The 14,366-nt window shown below is 39.3% G+C and overlaps 1 protein-coding gene across 1 annotated transcript in view; it reads left to right on the top strand.

Moving 5' to 3' along the window:
• Window positions 1–14,366, top strand: part of LOC103279134 (uncharacterized) — a 45,755-nt gene that overhangs the window by 15,654 nt on the left and 15,735 nt on the right. The window contains exon 3 of the mRNA XM_062957854.1: window positions 3,838–3,942. Within this exon, the coding sequence (XP_062813924.1) occupies window positions 3,838–3,942 (105 nt within the window). The remainder of the gene's footprint in view (window positions 1–3,837; window positions 3,943–14,366) is intronic.

The following is a 14,366-nucleotide window of genomic DNA, read 5'->3' on the forward strand; positions in this document are numbered from 1 at the left end:
TTCTACATGCCAGGAGGACTTCAGAAGTACTTTAAAGGCAGCCAGGTACGTTTTTTTAAAAATTTTACAGGCTTTTATCAGGTGAGGGGGGGTTGGGTGTTTGGACACCACTCTGGGAAAGTGCAGGTTTTTGCGGGGAGGTATGGGGACTTAAATGCATGCCTAAGTGAGCTTCTTAAACCCTATTCAGCACACATTTAAATGCTGTCTGGAAGACTAGAGAGATGGGCCGAAACTAACAAAATGAAGTTCAACAGGGACAAATGCAAGATACTTCACTTCGGCAGAAAAAATGGAAATCAAAGATACAGAATGGGGGACGCCTGGCTTGATAGCAGTGTGTGCGAAAAAGACCTTGGAGTCCTCGTGGACAACAAGTTAAACATGAGCCAGCAATGTGATGCGGCAGCTAAAAAAGCCAACGGGATTCTGGCCTGTATCAATAGGGGTATAGTGTCTAGATCCAGGGAAGTCATGCTACCCCTCTATTCTGCCTTGGTCAGACCACACCTGGAATACTGTGTCCAATTTTGGGCACCGCAGTTGAAGGGAGATGTTGACAAGCTGGAAAGCATCCAGAGGAGGGTGACTAAAATGATTAAGGGTCTGGAGAACAAGCCCTATGAGGAGCGGCTTAAAGAGCTGGGCATGTTTAGCCTACAGAAGAGAAGGCTGAGAGGATACATGATAGCCATGTACAAATGCGTGAAGGGAAGTCATAGGGAGGAGGGAGCAAGCTTATTTTCTGCTGCCCTGCAGACTAGGACACGGAACAATGGCTTTCAAACTACAGGAAAGGAGATTCCACCTGAACATCAGGAAGAACTTCCTCACAGTGAGGGCTGTTCGACAGTGGAACTCTCTCCCCCGGGCTGTGGTGGAGGCTCCTCCTTTGGAGGCTTTTAAGCAGAGGCTGGATGGCCATCTGTCAGGGGTGCTTTGAATGCAATTTCCTGCTTCTTAGCGGGGGGTTGGACTAGATGGCCCATGAGGTCTCTTCCAACTCTACTATTCTATGATTCTATGACCTCCCTAAAGTCTTTGCACAGAAGTAGGGTTTTGTTTTCTCATTCTTTTCTCCTTTTTAGAACATTAAAATCAAACTGGTTTTGTTTATTTCTAATGTGCCTTTTACCACAAGGTAGTGCTACTGTTTCTGAGATATCAGTTTCCTCCCCTACCGAGAAAACAGTTTTTGTTTCCACCTGGAAAAATCAGTCCAGACTGATCGCTAGTTATCCAATAATATTTCTGCTACTGGTGCTTAATATCTATATATAGTTTATAATATAGTTAATGATTGGAATGTAACTCTCTTATAATGCGGCCAGGCCGAACTGCTGAAATTGAACATCTGGTGTCAATTTCTTCCTTACTGTGTGAAACCCTGTAGGGTCATCTTCTTCATATCAAGACATTATCATGTAGGCTTCACTGACCATCATTCATGGGGAGAAAAACACACAACGTACAAGTCCTTATGCATGTACTTTAACGAAAATGGCTCTAGCTGCCGTTTCTCTGCTGAATCCTTGTTTAAACAGCAGTTCTGATATTACTGTAATTGGGATCACAGCAAGAGATGGAGTGGGGATTAACTTCCTTCCCAGGTATCATGATCCTGTGCTTGATTGAGGTTTTGGGTTTTGAAACCAGACACATTGATCGTAATCACACAATTAACGTCTCATGTAGTTTGGCATTAAACAAACATTTCAAGGAAACTCCCATACTTTGCCAGGGAGAAGGTCACTGCAGGATAGTATGATGCTGTATTGCGTACAACCACCATTTTAAATTCACACTTCCAGCTAATTGTTGAAATCAAATGCCATGGCAGTGCAAAAGGACCCAAGGGCTGAAGCAACCTATAAATGGCTGGATCAAAATGTCAGTGCATTTCACTAACATCTTAAAAAGAAGCTGTTGAGAACAGAAACCAGTGATCTGCCACATGACTATGTTTAGAGATGCCTGTGCTTGACACCATCATATAGATGCAATGACAGGACAATTATTTTGTGCATTTCTTGTAAAAACTCCCTATGCATGTTTAGGGCTGGTCAGAAGCTGAGGTGCTTTGACATCATCATGACTTGTTAAACTTGGCCTTATACTGATATCATAGGAAATGGCAGCAACAACAGAAGTAACATGTTAAAGAATAGAAGACTAAGCTAGACATTCTTGTTAATATTATGACTCTGGTTCCTTGACTTCTGGGACTGCTTCCAGGAAACAACAGCCTGAAGAAACAGAACAATTGATGACTATGAAGCCCACAAAATTAGGAATGAATCTGGCACAGGAGTCAGTCATTTTAAAGGAAAGGGCCAACTGGGAACAGTTCTGTAGACCTGGCGCTGGATGAATAGCCCCTGTGTGCAGGAAAGACTGATACCTTTGGCAAAGAGATGAAACAAATGCCATTAGAAACTTTTAAATTAAATGTTTTGGAGCAAAGCACAACTATGTAGTGGGTAATCGAAATGGATCTATGGAAAATGTAGAAGGGGATAGCCAAACTCTGCTGATGTAGCAAAATGAATCGGTATACATCCTACAAATGAAATTGAAGAAGAACGGGGAGGAAAAACCTGGGAAGGAATGCCAGTTAGCAGGATTATTAATAATTCCCAAAGACAACTTCACAAAATCAACACAGCTGTGAGGACAAAGAATAGGCTTAAAATACAGGCAGTTTTCACATTCATCTAGAGTTGCACTGGAAATGTTTTGCATTATATATGGTGCACTGATACTGATACAGCCTATCCTTTAGCGAAGAAGAAAACATGACCCTTCAGATGTTGGATAGAACCTCCCATACGCAATAGTCAACTTAGTAATGAAACATGGTAGGAGTTCTAGTCATATAACATCTGGAAAGTCATATCAAGTTGCCTGTACATGTGTCTACTTGGAGATACTACTGTCTTGGTCTGCCTAATAATAGGGCCAGTCCTGGTAGACTGATCCTTCACAACAGAGGAGGGAGTTGTTCAAACATTGTTGGAGTACAACTGAGCATTCAACACTGCTGGGTGTGCTGGCTAGAACTAGGCACAAAAGTTTCCTGGAAGATGTACACTCAGACAACCCCAGGCTACTGTTTGATCATTTGGTATTTCCAGCCTTTAGGAGTTTCTACCTTTCATAGACTGTACACTGGAGGGAAGGATATTAGAGGCAAAGATGAAGTACTTGGCCACATAATGAGAAGACAGGAAAGCTTGGAGAAGACAATGATACTGGGGAAAATGGAAGAAAAAAAGAAGAGGGGCTGACCAAGGGCAAGATGCATGGATGGTATCCTTGAAGTGACTGGCTTGACTTTGAAGTAGCCAGGTGTGGTGACGGATGACAGGGAGCTTTGGTGTGGGCTGGTCAATGTGGTCACGAAGAGTCGGAAGCGACTGAACGAATAAACAACAAACCTTTCATAGAAATACCTGTAACTGTCATTTTCTTTGAGCATCTGCCAAAGAGTTAAGCCTAATCCAGCTACCAAAGACTCAAGTCTATAGAAGCCTCAACTGGCCTCTTCCCCCACCACTTTCAAACTATTTTGATATGTTACGGTATTCTTATCACTGCAGATTTCTGATGAATACAATAAGCGGGGGTTTTGGCTAAGTAATTGTGTATTTCATTTTATTATAAAAGCAACTGGGCACTTTTGACTTCTCTCTTGGGTTCTTGAATTAATATTTTCTGATGAGAACTGGAGCTGAATTTAATTCTTTTGTTCTTAGAGTTCTTTAGTTCTTAGCCCAAGATTACTCACATTCACAAGCTGGACTATTTGACATACATGCTAACTTTGTTTTTCTGCAGAGATCAAAGAAAGACCTGGCCTTCCTCACTGGTTGGAAAAGCAGACTTCCATTTGGTCCCAAGCAAGAAAGTCAAGCAACACATGCCATATACTAATTTCCAGAGGTTAGTCTTGTTAGTCTGTTGTAGCAAAAACAATGAAGTCTTGAAGTTTTATTTGACATAGGGCTTCAAACAATATAGCTTCTGAAACATAAGCCAAATAAAACCCATTATCTCTAAGGTGCCCCAAAATCCTCTGTTGTGTAGACATAATGCCTCATGTGTTAATGGTGCTTGTAGATTTTACATGTGCACTGGAGACATTGGAGTCACCATATTTCATGCATTCTACCTTTCCTTTTCTCAAAATAGACAAGCCCTCAGCTACAAAATTGTGTATATTTACCTGAGAGCAGATTCCACTGAAAATTAAGAGAATAAAATTTCACCAGTAATTAACCACTGTATCCTATCAAATATGAAATAACTGAACTGATGTGATGCATCAGTTATTGTAACTGAAAAGACACATATGAACATTTTACCACAATAACCACACGTCAAGATGGAGACGTTTTCATTTTTTGACACATTTACCACTGAAATGTTTAACGATCCATGTCCAGACCAGAAACTTCACCAATCTGATTAAGAAAAAATTTAAGAGAAGAAACATTTTTACTTTTTCATTTTAGAATCATTGAGTTGGAAAAGACCACAAGAGCCATCCAGTTCAACTCCCCACCATACAGGAACACCCAATCAAACACTCCTGACAGATGGTCATCCAGCCTGTTTAAAAGCCTCCAGAGAAAAAAACTCCACCACAGTCCAAGGAAGAATATTCCACTGCCAAACAGCTCTTACCATCAGGAAGTTTTTCCTAATGTTTAAGTGGGAAAACTTTAGGAAGAACTTCCTGACAATTAGAGCTATTTGACAGTCTTTCTATCTGGGTGGCATGACTTTCTCATATCATATGCCCTTCAAAGTGACAAAGTCTTGTGGAAGTTTATTTTTCCACTCTGCTTTAGATTGTCGAATTCATATTTAGTAATTCTCCATTCTGACCTGTATGATTTCCAGTCTTCATTTTTTATCATTTTGACCCTTCAGGTTAGATGTTTCTCTAAGGTCCAAATTAGATGGGATTCACGTAGTTAATGGTTTCATAAAGTGCCTTTTAAAAAGTCATGGCAGATGCAGCACCCCAGTTCACAATGGACTTTGTGCAAGTGGGGAGGAAGGGATTTAACCTTCGATAACTTTTGTTGCACTGATCCAATCAAGCTCCAATACCATTTTTGTCCTTGTTGGAGGCCACCAAATCTAGAGCAGACTTATCATAGAATCATAGAATAGTAGAGTTGGAAGAGACCTCATGGGCCATCCAGTCCAACCCCCTGCCAAGAAGCAGGAAATCGCATTCAAAGCACCCCCGACAGATGGCCATCCAGCCTCTGTTTAAAAGCCTCCAAAGAAGGAGCCTCCACCACAGTCGGGGGAGAGAGTTCCACTGCCGAACAGCCCTCACAGTGAGGAAGTTCTTCCTGATGTTCAGGTGGAATCTCCTTTCCTGTAGTTTGAAGCCATTGTTCCGTGTCCTAGTCTGCAGGGCAGCAGAAAACAAGCTTGCTCCCTCTTCCCTATGACTTCCCTTCACGTATTTGTACATGGCTATCATGTCTCCTCTCAGCCTTCTCTTCTGCAGGCTAAACATGCCGAGCAATTTAAGACGCTCCTCATAGGGCTTGTTCTCCAGACCCTTAATCATTTTAGTCGCCCTCCTCTGGACGCTTTCCAGCTTATCAACATCTCCCTTCAACTGCGGTGCCCAGAATTGGACGCAGTATTCCAGGTGTGGTCTGACCAAGGTAGAATATCAAAATAAATAAGCTGTACATCTGTAATACCTGAATGAGAACTTTCTGTAGGAGCTGAACAGGACTGTTGAGACTAGTACAGGCATCGGAAAACTTTGGCCATTCAAATGTTTTAGACTTCAACTCTCACAATTCCTAATAGCCAGTTAGCTGCTGGGATTTCTGAGAGCTGAAGTACAAAACATTCGGAGGGCCAAAATTTGCCCATGCCTGTTCTATATTGTGGTTCATGAAAGCTAATACAGTACGGAGTTCCCATGCCATCGCAGTATCTCTCTTAAGATATAACTTGTCAAATTGCTGTTTTTTTGTGCAGGGATTTTGTTTCACTACACACCTCTGGCACTACTGAATGACTTGTGTCTCTGTGGCTGTTACAACAAGTGTCCTGCGTGGTGTAATATGTAGATTGTCTGCTAGGACTGGGTTACTTACTAAAGAGTTTATTGCGAGAACATGGTCAACCCCTGTTGAGGACTGTGTGGCAATGAGGGAAGAAAAACATCTATTTGATTCTGCAGTCCTTAGAAAAAGGGTGCAATAAGTAAGAAATTGCTCTTCATTTCTTTAATTTATATACTGCTTTTTCTCTTATGAAACAAATGAGGTAATTTGATGCTTGTTTGTCAAGAGACAGCACCAAATGCACATTCAGTTCCCATCTCCTTAAATAAATATTAAGGAGTTACACTCTTGTGCTGGCAGAACTGATGACTTGAAGGTTGGGTTGCTGACTTGAAGGATGCTGGTTCAAATCCAACCCAGGGAAAGCAAGGATGAGCTCCCTCTAGCAAAACATCCAGGCGTCCCCTGGGCAACGTCCTTGCAGACAGCCAATTCTCTCACACCAGAAGTGACTTGCAGTTTCTCAAGTCACTCCTGACACAAAAAATCCTCCTAGAACTTCATGCATATATGACATCTATGGGTGCTGTGTGGTTTTGGGGCTGTATGGCCCTGTTCTAGCAGCATTTTCTCCTAATGTTTCACCTGTATCTGTAGCTGGGATCTTCAGAGGATCCTCTGAAAGGTCAGAAGAAAATGCTACTAGAACATGGCCATACAGCCCAGAAATCACACAACACCCTGATATTTTCTAATGCTGGATTTCTACAGTCCCATTCTTCAAAAATGGTCCCTTGTACAAAAGAGACTCCCATTTCAGAGGTTGTTTGACGAGCACAAAGAAAACAATTTCCTCCTTTAAAAATGATTTCTGATAATTTAAAATGATTTCTGATACTTGTATGCCATCCTTCATTATTTTGCTTATTTGGTCTTTTTAAAACCTCCGTTATCTGTAATTTCATACACACAAGGAAGTGGTTGAATTGTGGTGGAAATAGTTGCAAAACGTATTTACTACATTGTAGGGTGTTTGTTTTCAGGCAAAAAAATGAATGTCCAAATGACTTTCACCACAGCCTGCCTTCATCTCCTATATAGGCAAGAAGACGAATGCACAGATATGACTTTCTGTAATAATATTTAGATTATTTTCCCCTTATCTAATGTTTATCTCCTTCATTGCTCTTACATACTGTGAGGCAGAAACCAAAGCTAGCAAATAAGGAGGATTACAGCAGACTTTTGCCAGTAGCTAAATTCAGGATTATTGATGCATGGAGACAGGTCAAATGCTGTTGTGATTTCACATCAGCTTTCTTCTGCTTTATTTCCATATTTTGAAAACTTCCTTTAGGTTAAGACTGAAAACATGGGGGAGTCTATCTTCAGTGCAGAATGTAAGAAGATTCTCCTCATGAAACAAGAGCAGTGTTTTGCCAGTAGGTTAGCCAGAGGGCACAAGATGAATTGCTCTCACTTGCTGTTACTATCCAGATAGAAAAATCTCTGTTTCGATGTACCCTTCACAAGACATAGAGGGATTACTCATTCCTAATGACAGATTGTTTCTTATCCTTAATGATGAGTTTTTCCCTGTTCTCTTATGACTGCCCATTTAAGACTCTCAGTAAATAAGACAAACCTATAGTAATCCACCACAATGTTCATATATACAACTTCTCTTGCTATTAGCTGTCACTATGTGGCCTTCAGTTCTGACTACTGGTGAACATAAGGACAAATGAAAAGCCACACTAGGGACTATCTAGTCTGGCATCTAGTTTTCCGAAGTAGTCAAAAGATGTCCCCAAGAATCCTAAAAAGCTACTTTAGTCTTCTGTTATTTTCCTCCAGTCTGTAATTATCATACGGTATGTTAATGAGAAGCCTTGCAACCAGGACCATCTCAACCATTAGACAGAATGAGGTGGCTCTCTGAAAGTAGCAGAATTTTACTCTCATAAAAAGACAACAAACTTATTAGCTATCAACATAATATTATAAATTCTTAATATTGTGCTGAAGAGACCAGGGTAGGGAGATTTGGCAGGCTACACTGCCACTGCAGGGAACTCCCAGGTTGCAACCCCATCACAATTTCTCAATTTGTTGCCCTCAAATGATCCTCAATGGCCTCTAGAGGGCATGGGAGGCTATTTTAACATTTTTGCCCAGCTCTGTCAACTTTTGAGAGTCCTCAGGGATGCAGAGGTATTGGGGGGAGGGGGTGGGACACACATGCAATACATGATATATAATATTGTACGTGTGTACACATGCACTTTCCCATCCCATGATATATATTATTGTACTTGTATACTCAAATCGAGCCCCCAGTGGCGCAATGGGTTAAACCACTAACCTGCTGAACTTGCTGACCGAAAGGTAGGCAATTTGAATCTGGGTAACGGGGTGAGCTCCCGCTGTTAGCTGCAGCTTCTTCCAATCTAGCAGTTCGAAAATGTGCAAATGTGAGTAGGAAGGGGGGGATAACCAACCAAAATGGGGGAAATGGTTTATCTCCTTCAGCTCCCCCCCTGAAAAAATTGATAATCCTTCTCTGTTTAGGTCCCCTTTTGGGATCCGCTCGGATAATGGAACAGTACCACATTTTCATTTATTGGGGTTCGTGGCACTGCATATACATATAAGTTATATAAGTTACTGTTTTTCTTTGAGAATGGTGGAACATTGAGGAACTTTGAAAGGAGGGAATAAGAAAGAAGTGTATAAGACATAAGACAAACTGGCTCATAGATACAAGATAAAAGACCATGTACAGTAGAGTCTCACTTATCCAACACTCACTTATCCAACATTCTGGATTATCCAACGCATTTTTGTAGTCAATGTTTTCAATATATCATGATATTTTGGTGCTAAATACATAAATACAGTAATTACAACATAGCATTAATACGTAATGAACTACTTTTTCTGTCAAATTTGTTGTATAACATGATGTTTTGGTGCTTAATTTGTAAAACCATAACCTATTTTGATGTTTAATAGGCTTTTTCTTAATCTCTCCTTATTATCCAACATATTCGCTTATCCAACATTCTGCCGGCCCGTTTATGTTGGATAAGTGAGACTCTACTGTAGTTACAATTTGAGAAATTTGACATAATGGACATATGCAACTGAACCAAACTGATTGAATTTGATTTGAAAACTAATATGCCATGCAATAGATAGGGATTTGTCAGATCGTTGCAAAACAAGGTAGATTTCCCATGTAAATGCAACTGGCTTTAGACATTCAAACTAGATTCATATAATGAACAAGGCATCTGCTTCAGTGAGATATACAGATATGGGCAAAGAACATGCAAGGCAATGCTATGCTCATTAATTTATCAAGTGATTTCACTACTGGACATTGTCTCCAGTGGTGAAATCATCATGAAAATGTATTGGCACATGTATAACCCTATCGGTATATGCATAACCCTATCGGTATATGCAATCAAAATATGGCAAGATTACTATGAGTCACAATATCCAGTTCCTAGAATGAATCAAGCTTCATGGAGAGTTATCTTCAGGAAATGGATACACATTAATCTGTTTTATTCTGTGGTTGAGGGTGTATCTCTCTTTTTCTCTTTTTTAACCCTCTGTGTTATGTGCAATTCTTCAGTGTCTAAATCAGAAAGACTGGAAATACGGCAATGTAAGGCCTGGTATGTGGGGAGCAAGTACGGTCTATCATTTTTCTGTGCCTGATAATGGCTCACAATGCAATGACACTGGTGTACAAAGGTGTCATATACCATAAGACCAGGTATGGTTGAACAACTACTGGCATTTTTACATAATTTTTGCTCTGCTTGGATCCATTTTTTCAGTTGATCTAAAGGGAACAGGAAATTAACTGAGCTTTCCAAAGGCCTTGAATGCTTTTTGTTGTCAGTAGAAAGTCATGCTATTATGGAAGTTTTCCTTCTATTATGATTTTTATTTATTTACTGTATTTTATATCTCAACTCATCCAAATTGCAGCTTCCAAATTGGCAATAATTCAATGCCACAATAAACACAAGCATACAAATACCATATACATTATACATTAAAATCAATTTTTAGAATACTTTCTATCTTACACAGAAAATAATGCCATTTTTTCAAGTAAACCCAAAAGTTTAATTCTAAATCTGTGTGCATAGCCTCTCATTTTTTATTTGATATATAAATATATAAAAAGTTCAGGCAACAGGACCAATCAAGTCATTTTGCTTCTAAGATTATGATTCCTCTTCCCATTTCATGTACTGAAATTGAGGAAACTAGAAGTTGAATCTGTTGAGATGATAGCATATTCTACTAGACCTAATGGCCATAGCTCAGACTAGAAGGGACAAGGCAGATGGTGTGGCGCAACCAGCTCTGCCTTCTTTCCAAAGTTTACTATAGCTCCCTTGCTACAGCTCCCCCATCACACATTGCATCATACTCTATCTCGCTGCTTCTTAATCTGTGGGTCCCGACCCCAAATGGGGTCCCCTTAATTCAATATTGGGTTCACAAAAATTGGCAATACTAAACAGTTTCTGAGTATCACCTAAACATTTACACAAATCTTTTAGCAACAAATTACAGTGTTTACAGTGGACTCTGCAGAAAATGCTTCAGCTATACTTCATAAAAAAGAAATTTAGCAAATTTAGCAAACCTTGGAAATGTTGATTTATTTTCAGTAAAAGTTTGATTTTATACCTATTTTATATATCTATATACTTCGAGTTGCGTAAGCATTTCTTAGGCAGAAAGGGGTCACAAAAATTTTTTTAGATGGAAAGGAGTCAAGAGTAGAAAACATTTAAGAAGTCTTGCTCTACCTCATGGTTGAGCAAACCTTCACTGATGATCCTAAATTGAAAGCATACATACAATACTTATAGAATGACATTCAAGCATATTAATCTTCATCTATTTCAATAGGGCCATTGATTACTCCAGAGTCATATTTTCTTTTGAAATTAAGTGTATCTACAAGGTGGACGTTTTATGATTATGAAAAGTAGTAAAAGAGGCCTGAGTTTCAGCCACTTGCCATGTTCAGTATTTTTAAAGGAGAAGTAGCAGTTGGGGCAATCTATGACTGGCATTCTATTAGTGACATACATGTACGTAAGATATGCTACACATGTGGCGCAAATTATTCACTATAATGCAGCAGATGTATTCTGCTGATAGTGATGGACGTTTATATATATATACAGATACATACAGAGTAATGTACTGAGCACTGCATATTGCATAATAACACCCAATCATTGATACGTAAAGTAATCCTTAACACACTGAAATCCCCATCAGGTCATGAAACTATAATCAGTGCAAGTTTTTAATCTATCTAGATCAAGGTAAATATAAAATACTTCAATTAATATTTGTTTTGTGGAATTATGCTACTGCTTTTGCTATTAATTGTAAATTGTTGTAGAATGGAAAGTGGGGGAAAAGAATTATTAGAAATACAAAATTCATGACCTAGCACTATGACATTAAGGAAACTTCAAAATCTAATTTTAGCAACACAAATGTCAATCTGTTAACTTTTTTGGTCCTGAATCAGTTAACAGGTGCCTCTTGGAAATGTATTGGTCTACTATGAGTAGAGTGCCTTGCTAGATTCCTGACCTTCTGTGCCTTGAAGCAACATATCAGCCTAAAACATTCTCAGTGCAGCTGCAGAAGATAAAGTTAAAAAAAGAACATAAGACAGCTGGGGCTTGATTTAGATGTGCTAAACAAAGAAAGAGTCACATAGTGCCAACACTTTTTCTGTGGATGTCTGTATGAAGGTGACATATGTATGGAATCAAATCATTCTCAGGAATAGAATGAAAACAATCCATAAAGCTCCTCCAGTGACCCATTTGGGCAATCTGTGCCCTATATCAGTATTAGTGCTTGGATAAACGGGTGTGCATTTTATAAATAGTGCACTAGGCTACTCCCACCTATTTTATTTTTAGACCTTGCAGGTCTTGACTGCTGTCAGTCAGGGAATTTGATTCAGAATGTATCACTTCAGCAACACATACCATCCTTATAGCCACATGGCACTTGTGGAAAGATAGAAAAAGATAGATTGTTAATCCTTTCCTAGTTTGCAAAAATAAGCTTTAATTTTTTTAAAAAAAATATTTATACATGTTATATACCGTGTTTCCCCGAAAATAAGACAGTGTCTTATATTAATTTTTGCTCCCAAAGATGTGCTAGGTCTTATTTTCAGGGGATGTCTTATTTTTCCATAAAGAAGAATTCACATTTATTGTTGAACAAAAAAATAAACATTTATTATATACTGTACAGTAGTTATCATCACAAACCAGCATAACCAGAAAAACTGTGAATCCTATCAAGAATTTCTTGTTACTATCATTATTTCCATGTGCAACTGGTATGTACATTTACCAATCCTGCATGCTCTGGTGTTCTGTTTGGCAGGCGCTGGGCATGCTCCCAAACAAAAACTTTGCTAGGTCTTACTTTCGGGGGAGGCCTTATATTTAGCAATTCAGCAAAACTTCTACTAGGTCTTATTTTTCGGGGATGTCTTATTTTCGGGGAAACAGGGTATCATGCAGGAGCCTCAGATGGCACAGCGGGTTAAACCACTGAGCTGCTGAGCTTGGTGACTGAAAGGTCAGCACTTCAAATTTGGGGAACAGAGTGAGCTCCTGTTGTTAGCCCCAGCTTCTGCCAGCCTAGCAGTGAGTAGATCAGTAGGTACCGTTCAGGCAGGAAGGTAACAGCACTCCATACCACATGACTTTGGAGGTGCCTACAGACAACGCTGGCTCTTCAGCTTAGAAATGGAGATGAGCACCAAGACCTATTTTTAGACATAGAGTCCAGAAGCTTAGATAATTCCTTTAAAGTACAGTAAGTTCCTGAATTGCAAACATCCGACTTACAAATGACTTAGAGTTAAGAATGGGGATGAAACAACAGGAAGTGTGAGAAATCTACCTCTCAGAAGGGAAATTTACTCCTCAAAGAGTTATCATGGCAAAAAGTTTCCTCCACTGAAGCTTGATCACCAATCCTTGTTTCCAAGCCATTTTTTTTTCAAAATCTAATTATCACACGGACAGAAAATGAGGTGAAGTATTTTGAACAGGGGCACAGATAGCAAAGCAAACATCACAGGGGTGTTAACCCTTCCCTATGTTATCCAAAGATAGATAGATAGGGCTGGAGTTACACTTAAAAATGTACCTGTTCTGTTTTACAAAATTCAGCTTAATAACCTACAGAACTGATCTTGTTCGTAACTTAGAGACTGCCTGTGTAGTCCAAAACTGGGAGTGAATTCATCATGCCTTCTAACACAGAAAGTGTCACTTCTAACCGAGTTTCTCAAAAACTTCCCTATTGGCCCAGAATATTTTTCTGGTTGAAATGGAATAGCACTCAACTTCATCCAAGCTGTATTGACAGCCTGATGCATATGTTCCCACAAATACCTCTTCCCATTTTTGGCAGTGAAATAAAAAATGAACTATGCATTTGCCATCTCTTCATGACACGCTATTTAAAAATGACACTTTAGCATAAACTGGATGTAGAAGGATAAACTTTGTAACTACTCTTGTTATACCCACAACTAAAGTAGACACATTAAACCAAGGAAATCCCACAAGTGTTGACTTCCCAAACTTTTGTAATACAGTGCATACTTTAGTTGGGCCTAAGCATTAAATTTAGATGCTTGGCCTCATTTCTTTCAGAAGGTGTTATATCTAAGAGGGCATGTTACAATGGCTTCCTAAACAGCATGATTTTCAAGTAAGCATGCAAAGATATAACAAAAACAATCTTTCAACCAATCTAAAACAACAACAATAACAACAACAACAACAACAGTTTTCAGTGGTTCCAAGTGATTTGGATAGTTAATTTAAAATAACCATGATGCCTTCCATCTGTTCTATGAATTTGTAAGAAGTCCTAGTTTCTGAGGGAATTATTTTTCTTTCTCCCATTCCAAATCTCCAAGTCATTGCTACTTCTTCTGCTTCCTCCTCCTCCTTTTTTCTTCTTTTTCTTCTTCTTCTTCAAGCAGAAGCACTGAAAGATGGTGAAATACCACAAAGGAACTTGTGTGAGATAGTATTTCATAAACTGATGGGAACAGTCCCAGAAAAGCAGAACTTGGCACTTATGAAACTAAAAATAGATGATTCAATGATGCAGAGGTAGTGAAGTGTGAGGACTGAGGAATAGGTTTTCGTTAAGAAAAATCAGGTTCAATGTGTTGTCAAAGGCTTTCATGGCCTGAATCACTGGGTTGCTGTG

The sequence above is a fragment of the Anolis carolinensis genome, chromosome 6 (assembly GCF_035594765.1).
Source record: "Anolis carolinensis isolate JA03-04 chromosome 6, rAnoCar3.1.pri, whole genome shotgun sequence".
NCBI classification, from domain to species: domain Eukaryota; kingdom Metazoa; phylum Chordata; class Lepidosauria; order Squamata; family Dactyloidae; genus Anolis; species Anolis carolinensis.